Source organism: Phocoena sinus, chromosome 8 (genome assembly GCF_008692025.1).
Source record: "Phocoena sinus isolate mPhoSin1 chromosome 8, mPhoSin1.pri, whole genome shotgun sequence".
In the NCBI taxonomy this organism is placed as follows: domain Eukaryota; kingdom Metazoa; phylum Chordata; class Mammalia; order Artiodactyla; family Phocoenidae; genus Phocoena; species Phocoena sinus.
The window spans coordinates 46,686,989-46,704,780 of NC_045770.1; the positions used below are offsets into that span (position 1 = coordinate 46,686,989).

Consider the following 17,792-nt stretch of genomic DNA (forward strand, 5'->3'; position numbering starts at 1 on the left):
TCAGTTTACTTTAAATGCCTAGAAAGTAAGAACACGAAGTAAGATTAGAGGGGAAGCAACTAGGATTCTCCCAAGACTGCTGGTGGAAGCAAATTGCTGTACCTTTTTAGAAAGCAAAGTGTCAGTATCTGGTAGTATTTAAAATGTGCCATACACTTGATCCTGCAACCCCACTTTTAGGAATTTATCCAGTAGAAACAAAACCACCAGTATAAGGAAAAATAAGAAAAATGCTTAATGCAGAATTATTGTAATAGCAAAATACCTGCAAAGAAAGTGAATGTTCATCAATGGTGCAAAAGTTAAACTATATAATCCATATTATAGATAGTATGCTGTTATTAAAGAAAAATGAATTTCATATATAGGTACTGACCTAAATACAAATTAATGACACATTATTAGGTTAAAGAAAGGTTGAGTTGCAGAGTAGTATGTAAGATTTCACGGGCCTCATTTTCATTTACAAAAATGGAAGGAAAAATATATATGTGTATAATGTTTGAATATATTTATAAAGAACAGGAAAAAATGTAGAAGGCTAAACTTAACACTGACTACTCAGTAGGGGAGATTATTAGCCTTATTTTTTTAATCTCTCCACTAACTGACTTAATGAGCATGAATTGTAATATTTTTTTAAACAGAAGCAGAAAAGTTTAAAGCAAAAAAAGTAAAACAAGTAAAAATACTTCAGCAGGCCTGTTTGGATCACACAGACTACGTCATTCCCTCTGAAAGAAAGTGACCTTCTAGTTGCCACAGGAAGACCTAAGATCACATCTTGAGATGGACCGAGGATGGGGAAGTTGGGAAAGAAAAGAGAAGAGAATATGGAATAATCAGTAAAGGATATAGAAACAAAAGACAAGGATCTAATCCATATAAAAACGGGGGTTTACAACCAGAACTCCAACAAAAGAGATCACCAGATAACGACCATAGTTTGTATTTGATCAGAGCTCTGAAGTTTCCAGAAATGCTCTCACACACATAATCTCATTTAATCGTCATAGTGAGGATAGGCAGGGTGGGTGTGATATCCTTATTTTTCATATGAGGAAAAGAGAGCTCAAAGACCCCATGTGTGATATGGTCCAGGTCACACAGTCTGGAAGTGACAGAGTTTAAACCCTCCTAACTCCATGTTCAGGAGAACAGCCAAAGAAGCTAAGGAGCAGAGGAGGAAACTGCAATAATCTCCGCAACACATGCAAAGGGTCCCAGATCTGGCTGTGGCAGCATGCTCGGAAAGGCAGAGCCACTGCCGGGCAAGGGGCAGCTGTTTGCTATGAAACAAGCTCCTTACAAGAACTTCATTTGACCCTTGGAGGTAGATATTAACCACCTTGGAGGTAGATATTAGTATTCTCCCTAATAGCTGATAAGGAAACCAATGCCCTCAGGGGGCTGTAACCTGCCCAATCCCACACAACTAGTAAAATGGCAGAACCACATATCAATCTATCAGAATGGAGACCGGAAGTGGTCTTGGAGACCCCAGGTATTCATCCATTCGGTGAAAGATCATGGAGAGGTGGGAAGGGGGATCCCAGGGAGGGGCAGGAGCAGCCTGGGAAGCAGGGGTGCACTTGTGGGGCTTGGGGCAACAGCTGTTAATCAAGAAGTATGGAAATATTTCAGTATTTTAGCAAACAGTACAGACATACAAGTATACATTGCCCTGGGCTGATGCAAGACTCAGTCCCCCATCTGATTTGACTCCAAAAGCCATGCATTTAACTACTCTCACCTCTCTACCCCAATCCAACCCCACCCTTATCACAATATCCTCCCACCTTCACCCAATTATTCTACTCATATATTCCGGTCTGAACCTACTTGCTATAGAATATAACAGATCTTTGCACCATCCCACTGACCCTTCACAAAATTTATAAAATTTTAATGTAATAACTTTTTTCTTTTTATAAGTACAACTGCTTTTCTAAAAGAGGAGTTTCCTTTGAAGAGAAGCCCTCTTGGAACTCCTGAGAACTTTGATCAAGTATCTGAAAATTGCTGAACATCTACAAAGAAGAAACTGTAGTTCTCTGTGGCAATCAGAGGGTGGAAGCGGGAGAGTAGGAAACATGGGAAATGGGAAGACAAGAGGAGCCCAGGAGATGTTACAAGGCTGAGGGCTGGTCAGGATCTTAAAAACATTCCCCATTTGTGGGGTAACCAACGGGTACTTTAAAACAGTGGATGTCTGTTGTTTGAGTTTAAAGGTATTGTGCATTGCTATGGCATAAAGTCCTCCTCTGCCTACCCTGACACCTTCGGCACCCCTGCACCAGCAAACATCAGCACAGCTTACTACATGCGCAGTTCTCTGAAGAAGGGGTTTAGAGGAGGTTGAGAAAGGGCCTCAGTTTCATGTTTGTGTCCACTTGAGCAGGACAGCACATTTGTGGCTCACATTGTATTTCCAGGTGACAGTGCTGGGGTGGACAACTCTTTTCAGACATTGTCCTGTAAAGGGAAAGAGAACTGTGGAAAGGTAAGTAAAGGGAGAAGTGGGATCGAGAGAGTTTGTTTGTAACTTATGGTTAGCAAAGGGGAAAGGGGGTGGGGGAGGGATATATTAGGAGTTGGGGATTAGCAGATACAAACTGCTATAAAGAAAATCGATAAACAACAAGAGAACTATATTCAACATCTTATAATGAACCATAATGGAAAAGAATATGAAATAAGATAATGCATTTGGAATTAATTATTGTTTATCTTACATTATATTTGTGTATAAATATGTTTATATACACATGAATACATAATATTCTTTTAAAAATGAGTTTGTTTTTAATTTAATAACTGTTTTGGGGGGGGCCTCTCACTGTTGTGGCCTCTCCCGTTGCGGAGCACAGGCTCCGGACGCGCAGGCTCAGCAGCCATGGCTCACGGGCCCAGCCGCTCCACGGCATGTGGGATCTTCCCGGACTGGGGCACGAACCCGTGTCCCCTGCATCAGCAGGTGGACTCTCAACCACTGCGCCACCAGGGAAGGCCTAATTTAATAACTTTTCTTCATAGGGTGAATTGTGGGGATGAAACGAGATAAAGCACATAATAAGCTTAGAATAATATTTTGCACATAGTAAGTCCTCAATGTGTTCACTATCATGATTGCTTCTCTGGAGGGGAGGGGAGGAGGAGGAAGGATCCAGGGTGTCTTACTCTTTGTGTGCCCTCTGAAGCATCAACAAATCCCACTTTGGTCCACCAGCTGGTTCAAGATGGCTGTCTTCTTGTGGTTAGCAGCTGCCTCCATCTGGTGCTTCATGTAATTCTGCTCTCTCTTTCGCTTTTCCACCATCGGCTCACCCTCCTCCTTACCAAAGATGGGCTCAGAAGAGTCTGGCTCAAACATGGGCAGCTGGGGGCGTTTGTTCTTTATCTGAAGCAGGGACACACATAATGCACATGATAATTATACCAGGGAATAGACTTAATGCACAAGGCCGTAGCATAGTAAAAACCAGCACCTCAGAGGAAAGAACAAGGGCCTCAGAACCACCAAATGGATAACACATAAGAGTATTCGTAACGTTACAGGATTTATACATATTTTTAGAATGCTATTGAAACCCCAAAAAAGTTTAAAGGAATAATTGGCCCTTACCTGTGCATCCAAAGCTCTCTTGTAACACTGTGTTTCTTCCATCTTATCTTTTATATATTTGGCTCTTTGCGCAGCAAGTCTGGCAGTTATGAATAAGAGAAGGTGGGACCACAGTTTGTTATAGAGTGTTTAGTAATACAGATTAACATCAACAAAACATGTTTAATAAATATTAATAGGAATAAGAGCCTGATGAAAAGTGATATTTCCTTCTAGGAGCTTTCATTTTAAGAAAGAAAAGAGTAATTCAAATCCATAGGCTAGTGGACAATGTGTTGGACAGGGATGGATGGGCAGGTATAAGCAAGTGACCAACCATACAGTCCAAATGCACTACCATTGAGACAGGCACCCCTCCTCCCCCCATGCTTAAAAAAATCTAGATAGGAAAGCAGGAAGTGTCTCTGCATGCAATACAATGACTCATCATAAGATTCCTTTTTAAGAAGAGCGGTCTTTCCTATTATAAAATGAATCTATTATATGCAACCTCCACATGATCTGTAAAGTGAATATAATGGAACATATGCATTTTATGGAAATAGCTTTTTGGTCACAGAAACTAGATTCTTATTTGTTTTAGGAGTTTCTCTCACACCACAGTAGCCTCCTTAATTGCTCTCCTGACCTCAGTAGCAGAAGTATGGCCCACTTAGGCATGTTTGAACTCTGTGGCCCTGACCCTATCCCAGGCCTCAGATAACCCAAGCAGGACCAATCAGATTCTCTTTCCTGAAAATTTGGAATTGAGACTGAAATTCGTCCAACTGTGAGCTGGAATACAGACAATGTCAGCTAAGGAGCTGGGGTGTGAGCAGACGGAAAGCTTTTTTTATATGGGTTTTAGTTCCTGGTTCCAGTCTTCCTGGGTCCCCCATACATTCCTGCCCTCAGGTTCCATAGGACACCCTTCATACCTATAATACAACTCAGTTTTGCCTTGAGGTTACCTGGGAATAGCTGGGAATGAAGCCTGCTCAAGACAAGTCCCTTCCTCCGTCTACCAAGATTAGCGATCACAAAACAATACAAAATGATACTGTGTAATTAAAATGATTATAGACAGCAATCATTACTCTAATGATTACTCTAACAATGCTGGCTTTTCCATGTTTCTAACGAAGTGTTAGGCTATGGTACTGGCTGCTAGCTGGGTTGGTTTGCTCAGTTGGTTACAGTTGTGCTAATGAAACTACCAACGCTGATCCAATCCCACGTGGAAAGAAGCATCACGTGAACATTCCGAATCCATTTTCCAGAGCACGTCTGGCTAGACTCACTCCTCTGCCAGCTGCACTTGTTCCAGGCGGTCCATCATCTCTCTGTTTTGTCTTTGCTTCATGTCCTTTTCCCGTCTGTGACCAATTTGTTTCAGGAGACTTTGGGAATATTCCTCTTGCTTAAAAGCATTAATCTCAGGACTGAGTGGCCGTTTATAAAACAAGAAGGATTTCTAGAATAAAAGAGAAGCAACTCATTTATTCTAGAATACTGAAAAGCAACAAAGAATAAGGGTAATCATTCAGAAGACTAAAATCAATCAGAAAGCCTTGATTAATTGATAATGTGTGCCCAGACCTCAACACATTGACCAGCTAGTGACCCACAGAATCATATGAGTACGCTCAGGGATGAATCTGAGCAGAACTGACCAAAGCCCCATCACTGAGAGGGAGATGAAAAAGGACTTCACGGAGTAGGCCCTCCGCTAGTACTTACAACTTGCATACTGAAAGGAGGAGGAATTCTGAGTGAGTGCAGAAGCATGAGCAGGGACTGCGAGGAAGTGGAAGAGGGAAAACTGAGCTCCTGCTCTGAGCCTAGCCACGCTAGACACTGGGAACCCAGCCGTGATCAAGAACAGCGATCCACAGAGAGCCTCACGCTCACTGAGCCTGCATGCTGGTGCACGAGACAGACAGCCAACAAGCAAACCACACACAGATAATTTAAGGTAGTGATAGGTACTATGAAGCTCTTCTCATAGCGAGTGTCCAGGTGGGAATGGGGCTAAACTGGTTATTAGGGAAGGCTTTTATTAGGGAGGTGACTGAATCACCTCCACTGCAAATATCAGGGGACCGGTGTCCTATACAGAAGGATCAGCAAGTGCAAAGACACTAGATGGAAACAAGCAGAAAGAAGGTCTATGAGGCTGAGGCATAGTGAGCAAGGGGAGAGTAGAGCAGATGAGCTCAAAGAGGGAGACAGGCCAAACCAGGAGGACTTGATAAGTCAAGGTAAGGCGTTTGGATTTTATTTTAATTCAGTGGAAGGCCATTAGAGGCTTTAAACCAGAGAATGATCTGTTTTGGTGAACAGTTTTACATAATTTTTTTTTTTTTTTCCGGTACACGTGCCTCTCACTGTTGTGGCCTCTCCCATTGCAGAGCACAGGCTCCAGACGCGCAGGCTCAGCGGCCATGGCTCACGGGCCCAGCCACTCCACAGCATGTAGGATCTTCCCAGACTGGGGCACGAACCCATGTCCCCTGCATCGGCAGGCGGACTCAACCACTGCGCCACCAGGGAAGCCCATTGGTAACAGTTTTAAAAGATCACCTTGGCTGCTGTGTGGAGAACAGATTGTAGGAGGGCAAGCAGAGAGCCTGACTAGGGAAGTAGTGCAAAAGTTGGGCTTTCTGGGACTTCCCTCGTGGCAAAGTGGTTAAGACTCCACACTCCCATTGCAGGAGGTCTGGGTTCGACCCCTGGTTGGGGAACTAGATCCCACATGCATGCCACAACTAGAGTTTCACGTGGGGCTTCCCTGGTGGCGCAGTGGTTGAGAGTCCGCCTGCCGATGCAGGGGACCCGGGTTCGTGCCCCGGTCTGGGAAGATCCCACATGCCCAGAGCGGCTGGGCCCATGAGCCATGGCCGCCGAGTCTGCGTGTCCGGAGCCTGTGCTCCGCAACGGGAGAGGCCACAACAGTGAGAGGCCTGCATACCGCAAAAAAAAAAAAAAAAAAGAGTTCACGTGCCACAACTAAGGAGCCCACCTGTCACAACTAAGACCCAATGCAACAAAATAAATAAATAAATATTTTTTTTTTTAAAAAGTTGAGCCTTCTAATGTGACTTGGATTAGGGTGGTGACATTGATGATGAAGAGACATAGAGAGATATTGGATAGCTTTTTGGAGGTGAAGGCAAGTGGCTTGCAGATGGTTGGATGTGGGTGACTGAGGAGTAGTAGTCTAGGATCACTTTTAGGTATGGGGTTCATACAACTGTCTGGCTGGTGATACCACTTGCTAAAATGGGAAGGCTGGGAGAAGAACAGTTTGAGAAGGGGAATCAAAACTTCTGTTTTGGCCTTTTCACTTTAAGGTACCTACGGTTATAACAAAGAGGAGATACAAAGTAGGCAGTAATAGATATATAATGTGGACCTTATATCTATCTAAGAGGAGAGAGAGAGAGTACCTAAAGCTCAAAAGCATGGTGCCCCCTCTTCCTCATTCCCTATTGCCCCTGCCTGGAAGGTTTTTTCCTCCATTCACTTCTTTACCTAACTCCTGTATGCCAGGAAGTCTTCTCAGATCTCTGGTCTGGGTTAAGTGACTCTCCTCTTTGCTCTGTTCAAAGATTTATCATAGAATTTAGTGTATCACACTCTTGTTTCTTTAAATCTCTTTCCCCCACTATCCTGAGTGGGGGAGGGGCCTTGTGTTATTCACCTTTGTATTCCTAGCCACTAGCAGAGTGGCCAGCACAAAGGAATTCAATGAATGCTTGATGATGAATAAAGAAAATCTGTTTTATTAGGTGTATGTCCAGAGTGTCACACTGCCTAGATAGTGAGGTGAAAGAAGGAAGATTCAGGCAGAAATAAAGGTAGGCACATCATGATTGGAAACATTAAATCAGTGGCAAAACAGGTGGCTCACGTCCCTCTGGAGCTGGGGTTCTCAAACTTTAAGGAAACTACAAATCATCTAAGTATCTTGTTCAACGTAGATTCTCATTCTGGAGGTCTGAGGTGGCACCCTAGATTCTGCATTTCCAGCAAGCTCCCCAGGGGATGTTGGTTCTCTACTTAGATCATCTGATCCTGGGGCAGGAATTTAATATACTGTCCCTATCCCCACCTCTCCAAGGTCCTGGTTGAAAATTACTATCATTAAATGCTCTCATGACTAGTAGGAACTGTATTATGAATGTGAATTGTTGTGGAGGCAGATCCTGGACCACTCCTGCCCTGGAAGGAAGCTTCAGCCTTGCACAAGCCTCTTTTACCTCTACCATTTTTTAAAAATTGGTGCAATACGGAGAGTGGATCCAAATGCTCACAAGTAGGGCAGGTATCAGCCCTAGAAATTTCGAAAAGACTCTTACATGAAATTCAGGTTTCTCATTCTTGTGGATTCTTATGGCTTCAGCAACTCCAAGATTATAGGCAGCATTTTTTTGATTCTGTTCTCTACTAGCCAGACTTTGCATCTTTGAGAAAAAAAATCACATATTGAAATAGAGCTTTTAAAAATTTAATTCTACTGTATTAAGGTAACCCAACAAGGTAGAAACCTGCCTTTTGGAGGCAATGGTAAATACTTTCTGATGTGTCATAGATTTTTTTTTTTTTAAGTGGGCTTTTGTTTCCCATTCTTGGGCTCAGGCACCACCTCTACAGGGATCGTAAGAAGGAACGGAAGATTTCATGAGTGGTACCTCTGATATCACAAATGCAGGAGAAGAAGCAGTAAGGCCAGTTTATTGGAGATCACAGAAATTGGGATAAAGCAAATGCAAAGGTGCCATTCTGTCTCTTTACTTGAGATAGGCCATGAATGTGAAGGGAAAAGCCCTGACTTGGATTATATTTTATGAGAAATAAAAAATAAAGCTATATAATCCAGGAATTCCACCTTTAAAACTCAGTCTTGGGAATTCCCTGGTGGTCCAGTGGTTAGGACTTGGCCTTCTCACTGCTAGTGGCCCGGGTTCAATCCCTAGTTTGGGAACAAAGATCCCACAAGCTGCACGGTCTGGCCAATAAATAAATAATAAAACTCAGTCTTCATGGGGGGGGGTGGGGGGAATCAGTGACACGTACAAACATCAGCTGCATGGATATTCATCCCAGGACTGTTTACTATTAGTGAAAACTTGGACACAACCTAAGCTTTAGTTCAGCAGTAAGTAAATGGTTCAATATGTTATAGTACAGACACACGATGGAACTTTTTAAATGGTGTTTTATAATCACGTTCTCCTGTCCCATGTTAAACGCTCCTTAACCGAGGTGTTGACCTACCTGCTCTTTGAAGACAGACTCTTGATCTTTCAGCATCTGATACTGCTGTAGGAGTCGCTCATCTTCCATCTCTCTCCTTTTCCTCTCCTCACTGTAGTACAACGGGGAATTCCGCTGTGCTCGTTGCCAGCATACATAACACATTTCCTGTAACACCAAGTTTCAGGGCAAATTGATTTTTACCTTTTACCTTTTTGCCTGTGCATTCCCTTTCCAAGCTCTCCAAAGGCTAGGTGTATCAAGAAGTACACTTCATAAAAGGAAGTATTAAAGGTATTAGCCAAGTGAGATTTTCAGAGAAGACCCCACAAATATTCCAGAGCATTTAATAAACTCTTGCCTGAACAGATGTGTTTATAGCAACTAGAAAGTGGAGATTTTCCAACCCTATTTCTGTGAACTAGTAGATTTTGACTAGTAGATAGATTTATCCCAGTCCAATTATGGGTCCTGAGTACTTGAGCCATACCCATATTTTAAAGAAAGAGCAATTCCCAGAATTCTCTCTGAGAAACAGAAGTCAGAGGAAGATTCTGACTGGGTTTTGTTTCTATGAAGACACTGTACCTGTCCTGCCCTATTATGATCCTGGCAAGAAATGGCTGGAGAAATTTTAGGCTTCATTTCATTGTCATTTTTCAGACCACCCAGAGATCGTAACCTATAAAAAACAATGTAACATTAATTAATGTTAATGTAGTCTGACATCAATTATCATCAATTATTAATGATAATTTTAGAAACAAGTATAAATATAAGAAAATGAGAAATATCTCAGTGGTTTTCTTTAGAGCATCTACATGTATAGAGGTTAAGAACCCAGGCTTTATATCAGATAAACCTGAGTGGGTTCAAAGCCCAGCTTTCTTTATTAGAAGCTGACTGGCATTAGACAAGCTGGGTAATCTTACAAAGTCTCAGTTACCAGTTCAGTGAAACTGGGATAAAATTTATTCATTCTCCAAAAATTTATTGAGTGTTTACTATATGTACTGCTCTAAGCATGGGAGAGGTAGCAAAGAACAAAATACACATGAAAAAAGCTCTGTCCTCATGGAATTGACATGCTGATGGGGGTAGACAGTCCATAAACAAGGTAAATGAGTGAATTCTATAGTCTGTTCAGTGATGATAAATGCCATGCAATGCTGGAGGAATGGAGTATTAAATCATGAATAGAACGGCTAGGGGAGTTTTCACCAAAAAGGTGAAATTTGAGCAGATACCTGAAGGCAGTAAAGGAATAATAATAATCAGATATCTGATGGAAAAGGACCTAGCAGAGCAAATGAGCACTAAGGCCTTGAAGTGGGAGCATGCCTGTGTTCAGTATGGCTTGAGGAAGATGAGTTAGTGGGCAAAAAGTAGGAGAGAGGTCAGAAATCAGGCAGGACCTTGACGGCCACAGTAATGACTTTAGCTTTTACCCTGGGTGCGTGGAGGGTACAGTGTCCAGTATTAGCAAAGCTGTAGAGAACACAGCAGTCCCTCACATTACTGCTACTGGGGAGATAATTTGGTACAATCTTCCTGAGGATAACTGGTAATGTGTATCAAAAGCGTGAAAAACGGGCTCATCCCTTATCTCTGAAATTTCACTTCAAAGTTTTTATCCTACAGAATACTCAGGTGTGTGCAGAGAATTATGTGTGATTATACTTGATACAACATTATTCATAATATAAAAAACTAAAAACCATCTAAGTATCCCACAGGAGATGGGCTAAACAAAAGGTTTAATCAATGAGATGATGAGCAAACATTTGTTCATGTTTTAGAATATTTAAAGCCATAGGGAAATTTTCACCACTTTTTGTTGTGTACCAAAGGTTCATATGATACGATCTCAGTTTTGTTTAAAATGTATCTATATGTTTCGAGTATAAATATATGTACATATTATATATGCATTGAAATGAAGGATGTACACCCATAACGTTACAGAAAGTTTCCTCTATTTAGTGGGGTTATGGGTGATTGTTTTGTATCTCTTGCTTTTCTCATTTCTTCCAAAATTTCTGTGATAAAGATGTATTACTTTAGTAATCAGAAAAAAACCAAAAACCAAAAAAAAAACCATTGTTTGGTCAACTTCCATAGGAAGCCTTTACTAGGAATCCCTAATAATTACTCCCTCTTTGCAGCCTCTGTACTTTCTTTTGTTATCTTCATCACGTACATTATTTCTTTAGCCTCAATCTCTCTACAAGACTAAGTTTATGAAAGTTGGTTTATACGTCTTTTATGTCTCATAGCTTTATAGCTTCAGTGTCCAAATAGTGCCCGGCACACAGTGGTGCTCAATGTTTGTTGGATTCAGCTAAATTCCAAAGTACTAGACATTTAATTCTCAATTATCTTTCATAACGAGATTACTCAAAAGAAGCATGCCCAGGGTTTTGAACATGACTTTAGGAATCCACAAAGCACCTAAATTACACATATGATAGCTGATATATTGTGACATTAATAAATTGAAAGTTGACAGCACAGTGAAAGATATATAGTAGATGCTCAATAGATACTTATCAGAACCATAAGGTCTGATCTGAGGTCTTAAAAAGTATCCTACACAAAGGGAGAGGAGAAAATAGAAATCTTCTGATATAAGAAGAAAACAGGACCATCATAAATTGTAGTACATTCTTTTGCTCAAAGAACATTTATTGAGTGCCAGCCATGTTTGGCAAAAATGCTTTCCAATTTGATCTAAATATGAACCTGTGTCACATCTTAATATCCACACACTGAGAAAACAACACAGGTTTTCCCAAAACCAACAAGGAAAGTTAGATGTTTCCTCCTCTGTGCTCTTTTGTTTCCACCTCTGTCACAGCATTTATCCTACTGAATCATAATTTATCACTCTGGCTTTCCCACAGATTGTGAGCCCTGGTCGTCTTGATTATCCCCAGCACCTAGAATGTAGCATCAAGAATAGTGGATGAAGGAACGAATCAATGAACACTTATTTAAAATTCCCTGCATCAAGATAGGACTTGAAAATATACTTAGTAAAGTACAACACAAAAAATACACAGGGACTTCCCTGGTGGTCCAGTGGTTAAGAATCTACATTCCAATGCAGGGGATGTGGGTTCGATCCCTGGTCGGGGAACTAAGATCCCACATGCCATGGGGCAACTAAGGCCACGTGCCACAACTACTGAGCCCGATCACTCTGGAGCCCACGTGCCACAATTAGCACTGGAGAAGCCCACACGCCGCAACAAAGAAGAACCCACGTGCCACAATGAAGACCCAATGCAGGAAAGAGAGGGAGAGAAGGGAAGAAAGAAAGAGAGAAAGAGAGAAAGAAAGACAGAAAGAAAGAAAGAAAGAAAGAAAGAAAGAAAGGGAGAAAGAGAGAGAGAGGGATAGAGGGAGGGAGGGAGGGAGGAAGAAAGAAAGAAAGAAAATACCCAATGCATTACCTTTCAGTGTTCATATTCTTCCCACCACTCCCATTCTGCTCCAGTTTGTGCGGGAAACTGACATTTGTTGCTTTGGCGGGGAACATAGCTTGTCTATCTTGAATTACCTTGGGTGATAAGATCTCTGTAGAATGAATGAAAGTGAGTTTCCTTTCAACTCTACATAGGTGGTTTGTACTTAACACAGATTTTTTAAAACTCATAATTTTACTAGGGAAATAGTTCACATAAGATACACTTTCTTATCTTTAAAATATTGTCCCTTGCCCTAGCGTGGTTAAAATATATATATTTTTTGCTGTATACTTATTACATGCAAAGCTCTGGCTGGGCACTTTAGAAAATACAAAGAGGCAAGTCTCCGCCCTTAAAGATCTTTCAATAAATACAGTTGAAGAGGAAAAATAAGATATAAACAGGGGGCTTCCCGGGTGGTGCAGTGTTTGAGAGTTTGCCTGCCGATGCAGGGGACACGGGTTCGTGCCCTGGTCCGGGAAGATCCCACATGCTGTGGAGCGGCTGGGCCTGTGAACCATGGCCGCTAAGCCTGTGCGTCCAGAGCCTGTGCTCCGCAACGGGAGAGGCCACAACAGTGAGAGGCCCGCGTACCGCAAAAAAAAAAAAAAGATATAAACAGAAAACATGAGAGCTGCCATTTGTGGAGGTCTTACCACCTGCCAACAGTACTAAATGATTTACACATATTATATAAATAGCAACTCAGGACAATGATGCAGAATGTCTAAATCTCAAATAAATGGTGCAATCTCTAATGTTCAGAGAAGAGAGAAGCCACTTCAGAATCCACTGATGAGAGAAGTTTTCATGGAGGAAGTGAGATGTGAAAAGGGTACAAAGAGGAGAGTAGGATTGGGATAGACTGTAAAAAAAGGAAGGGAATTCCAGGCAGGAGAAAAAGAGTGAACAGAAGCATGAAGTTGAGGAAGGGCAAGGCATGTTAGAAGAGCATAAATAGACAATTTTGCTCAAAGAAAGAGTCTGTAAGGAACAGTGACAAATGAAGCTAAAGAATGAAAGCATGTGAGTATTAGGCTAAAAGTTTGTATGTAATCCTGTAGGCCACATGTCACAAAACCAACATTCACAAGCCAATGTTTACCCATTGATATATATTTTGTTTGGCCCAGTTAGCATTTTTGTTTCAATGTAAATTGGTTGCCAAAATTTAACTGTCAATAGATTTCATATGTCAGGATATCTGCTTCTCTCGAGGAATCAGAAAATTTGCTTCCACTTGGCCCACATTTCCACAAATCAATAATCTGCTAGACTACTTTATCAAAGGGTAGTTTGGCAACCCCTGGGGATCCCTAGGACCCTTTCAAAAAGTCTTTGAAGTCCTAAGATTTTCTTCACATGCTTCAACCAAAACAACATATCACACCAGATTATATGAAGATGCAGATATAAGAATCCACTATCTTCTATAAAGCCAGATATCAAAGATATAAAACTACGTCTCTTCATTTCTCATAAAAATTATTATTTATCCTAACATGTCTCCCTATCATGTGACACCCAGCCCAGTTCATGCATTTATGTTAGCTGCCTGGACCTTGTAGGCAGCTGAGTTTTGAGCCGTGCAGAGCCAGCAAAGAGATCACAGTTCAAGAGTCTGAGAGTCATAAAGCGGTTAAGGTGAGATACACGATTCCAGGGATAGAAGATGTTTGTTAGAGAGAATAATACAGTGATTATTCATGAAACTAACTTTATTTACTCTGGCCATAGGAGCTGCTAAGCAGTATGGCTTGGCTCATAAGTAGTAAAGAGGGACAGATTATACCCAGAAATCATCGACCTACCTCGGACGCCTTCTTCTTTGTTTGACTGGTCTTTTAACTTGCTCTTCCTTTGTCCATTCTGTCCACCTTCTTCTGCAGTGGTCTCCATAGGCAGTTTGTTCTCCATCTCCTTGAGCTCAATCCTAGGAATGAACCAAGATACTTGTCCACAGGTGACTGTGTAAACTCTCAGTTCTGAGAAGCAGCTAAGCTTGCTCACTGATTCTGAATGAAATAAGTCTACTTCTCTCAAGGAGGCAAGTGCTTTAATTTACTAAGTACAAATCATGGACTCATTCTCTTTGGGAGCCAACGACGACCCTCCCCCTTTTTATATAGATAAATTGCTTTGAAGACCTGGATTTAAGTTTTGTTTTTTATATCAGCTTGAATTTGTCTTTTCTAGTTCTGTAACCAGATGCCATAGGCCTGAAACAGTGAAAGGTAGTCATTGGATAGCTTGAAGGCAAGGATTCACAGCCTGGCAGGCAGGGTACGCCCAGAAAAAAACCACTCCTCTCCTCCCTCTTTCTCCTCCCCACTTCTCCATCCTCTCCCCAGGCAAAAGTGAGGGACTTGCAAAGGCAAGGGAGGAAGGGGTTCGTTTAGTTGGTGTATGTAGTTGTAGATTTTCTTTGATCTCAGGAACAGATTGCTGGGTTAGAGTTGGGAAGGAAGGGTGGGGCAGAGGTGGTACTTGCAGTAAATTCAAGGGCCAAACTTCAAATAAATGAAACACCTACAGTTGTTTTGAATATTTGAGTCCTCATGTCCATTTCTAGGCTCTCTATTTGAAAGGAACTTCCATCTCTGTTCCTTAACTAACTGCAATTATTTCCCTCCTGGATTGCTTAAACCAAACTATGTCCAAGAGGACAGCCAAATTTGCCTTCCAAAATATAATCAAAATAAAGCGATTTGGAAACCACTGATTTATATTTAATGAATAAGGCAACATGCTACAATGGAAACAACACTGAAACAGTCAGGAGCCATGGTTTTATTTCTGGATTGGCCCCTCAGTTTTGTAACCATTTCATCTGTAAGATGAGGGGACTGGACTCATTAATCTTTAAGGCTTATTCTCCCCCTTACACTGATTTTGCTGAGGTCTGTGGCATACAGTTTTTCCAGGAGGGACTTGTTCCAAACCAACAAACACAAGAGGGTGTCACAGACTCAAAAACATGAGAAAGAAAAAAAGAGAGAGAGAGAGAAAATAATACTTTGGGAAGCTGGTTACTATTTCCTAAACTTCCTTTACCCAAAATGCATAGTAGTTAATGGCACAGTAATTAAGATTAAAAACATGATTAAGAGCTAATAATGGGTAAGTAATGAACAAACTGGAAATAAAACCCAAGTCTCCTGACTCCTATTCCAGTGCTTTTAATACTGCATCCTGTCACTTCCTTTGTTAAAAAAAAAAAAAAAAAAGGATTAAAATTACATGCTGTACACCTAAAACTAACACAACATTGTAAATCAACTATACTCCAATAAAAATTTTTAATTAAAAATTAAAAAAAGAATTAAAATTACAATTAATTTTGCTCCTCTATAAAATGAATAAAATTATAATATGTATCTCAAATGGTTGTAGTAAAGATTAAATACAAGACTACTGAGAAAGTGCTTAACAATACCTAGCATCTAGTAAGTGCTCCATAGATAACTATTATTGTTATCGTTATCATTATTGTAATAATTGTCAGCAGCAGCTGCTGGTAATGCCCACTGTGCTCTTGGAGTGAAGCTGTATCTTGTCTTTCTAGCTGCTTCAGTGGTAAAAAACAGAGCTCAGAGAGGAGGTAGTCTAGACTGCAGGACAAGGAAGAAACTAGGTCAGAGAAGGGGTGAAAGGTAGAACAAAGCCTAGCAGGTGAGAAGAATTTTACTAATACTGCAAGGACTAAGGTTGGTGGGAGGTAGTATGAAAATTTCCAGGGAACCAAGAATAGCTTAAAAAAAGAGTATATCCTAAGTGCCGTTGTCTTTTAACTTAACTACGGAAAGTGTATGCAATAAACTCTTATTTGTTGGAGCACTGAGAGCAACAGAGAGAGAGAGAGAGAGAGAGAGAGAGAGAGAGAGAGAGCATGAGCTAGAAAACTCAAATGTGACACACGGTCCAGTTCCATCAATAGGTCCCCAAGGATTCCTGTGCCTGGAGGAAACTGCGGAGGAAAGCACTGACCTCGGAAATGAAAGCATGCTGTTGGGCCGCTTCTCCGAGGATTCTCTGCTAGACAACACTGAGTCCACGGTGCCAGGCCTCTGGGGACAGGGACAGAGACAGGTTATACTTGGGCTGTGGTCCAGGACACAGAAAAATCAGAGCCACAGGGTGCTCAGAAGCCTCAGACTACCATGATACTCTCTACTGTTATTTTTGTTTAGTACTCAAAGCCCAGAGCTTAAAATGCAATGAGGAACGGGCTTCCCTGGTGGCGCAGTGGTTGAGAGTTCGCCTGCCGATGCAGGGGACACGGGGTTCGTGCCCCGGTCCGGGAAGATCCCACATGCAGCGGAGCGGCTGGGCCCGTGACCCATGGCCGCTGAGCCTGCGCGTCCGGAGCCTGTGCTCCGCTACGGGAGAGGCCACAACAGTGAGAAGGTACCGCAAAAAAAAAAAAAAAATGCAATGAGGAATGATCTCATTTATCAAAGTAGTCACCCTGCATTGTTGCATACCAATTCCATTGATGCTGCCTTTTCTCAAACCATTTCCTCCTTGGAAACTGCCCTCAGAGTTGACAGCTCCTTTCAGACATCTTTAAGAGGACAGCCAACTTACTAAAACTCTTAGGAAAATGAGCAAGTTAGCTAATTCCACTCATGACCCAAATAACTCTAAAACTGGGTAGTTAAGAGAAGGGCTTTGGAGTCAGGCATCCTCATGTTTAAATCCTCACACTGTTAACAGCCACATAGCCTTAGACCCTAGGTACGTGGGGATAATAATAGGATCAGATTCACAGGATTTTTATGAGGTACTGTATATAAGTGGCTAGCACATATAAGCATTCCACAAATAGTGACTATTATAATTATTATATATAATAATATTCTAATATATAATATATGACTTAAATTATAATTATATAATTATAATATATAAGTTATAAAATATATAACAGATAATAATCACATTATTAAATTATACTAGTATAGAATGATATATAAAATTATTCTTTTTGGATTAATGATATGGCTTATAAAAGGCTTTGAAGGGGATTCCAAAAGTAGAAGTTTTAAAAATATTTCAAGAAAAGCAGCATCAGTGAAGTTAGCACACAGCTTTCCAAGAGAACTCTTCGGCAGGACAGCACTCAGATTTACATTATGGAACATTTAGGAGAAAAACAGTCACTCTCACAACTTTATAGCAGTTTCCCAAAATGTGTTTTATAGACGTTAATGAATATTGACTCAACCTAAATTTCCATGATTAAATACATTCGGGCAGTTAAAGCAGCTTCTTTCCAGCCAGACCTCTCAGATCCTTTAACATGCCCATGTGCTTTGGCCTCCAGATCGTTTTTTCATAGAATATCTCTCAAGACTAGTTCTTTTGGAACATGCTTCTTAAAAGGTACATCTTAGAGTGCAGCAGTCCAATTAAAACATTATCCTTTCTTTTAAACACATATTGAAGATTACAAATTT

The 17,792-nt window shown here is 41.1% G+C and overlaps 1 protein-coding gene across 1 annotated transcript in view; it reads right to left on the reverse strand.

Annotated features, from left to right (window-relative positions):
* The window catches only part of CCDC81 (coiled-coil domain containing 81), a 37,096-nt gene that overhangs the window by 5,833 nt on the left and 13,471 nt on the right, over positions 1-17,792 (reverse strand). The window contains 10 exon segments of the mRNA XM_032640759.1: positions 3,181-3,214; positions 3,217-3,400; positions 3,626-3,704; positions 4,906-5,078; positions 7,966-8,070; positions 8,885-9,031; positions 9,452-9,545; positions 12,319-12,442; positions 14,145-14,266; positions 16,321-16,400. Coding sequence (XP_032496650.1) covers positions 3,181-3,214; positions 3,217-3,400; positions 3,626-3,704; positions 4,906-5,078; positions 7,966-8,070; positions 8,885-9,031; positions 9,452-9,545; positions 12,319-12,442; positions 14,145-14,266; positions 16,321-16,400 — 1,142 coding nt within the window.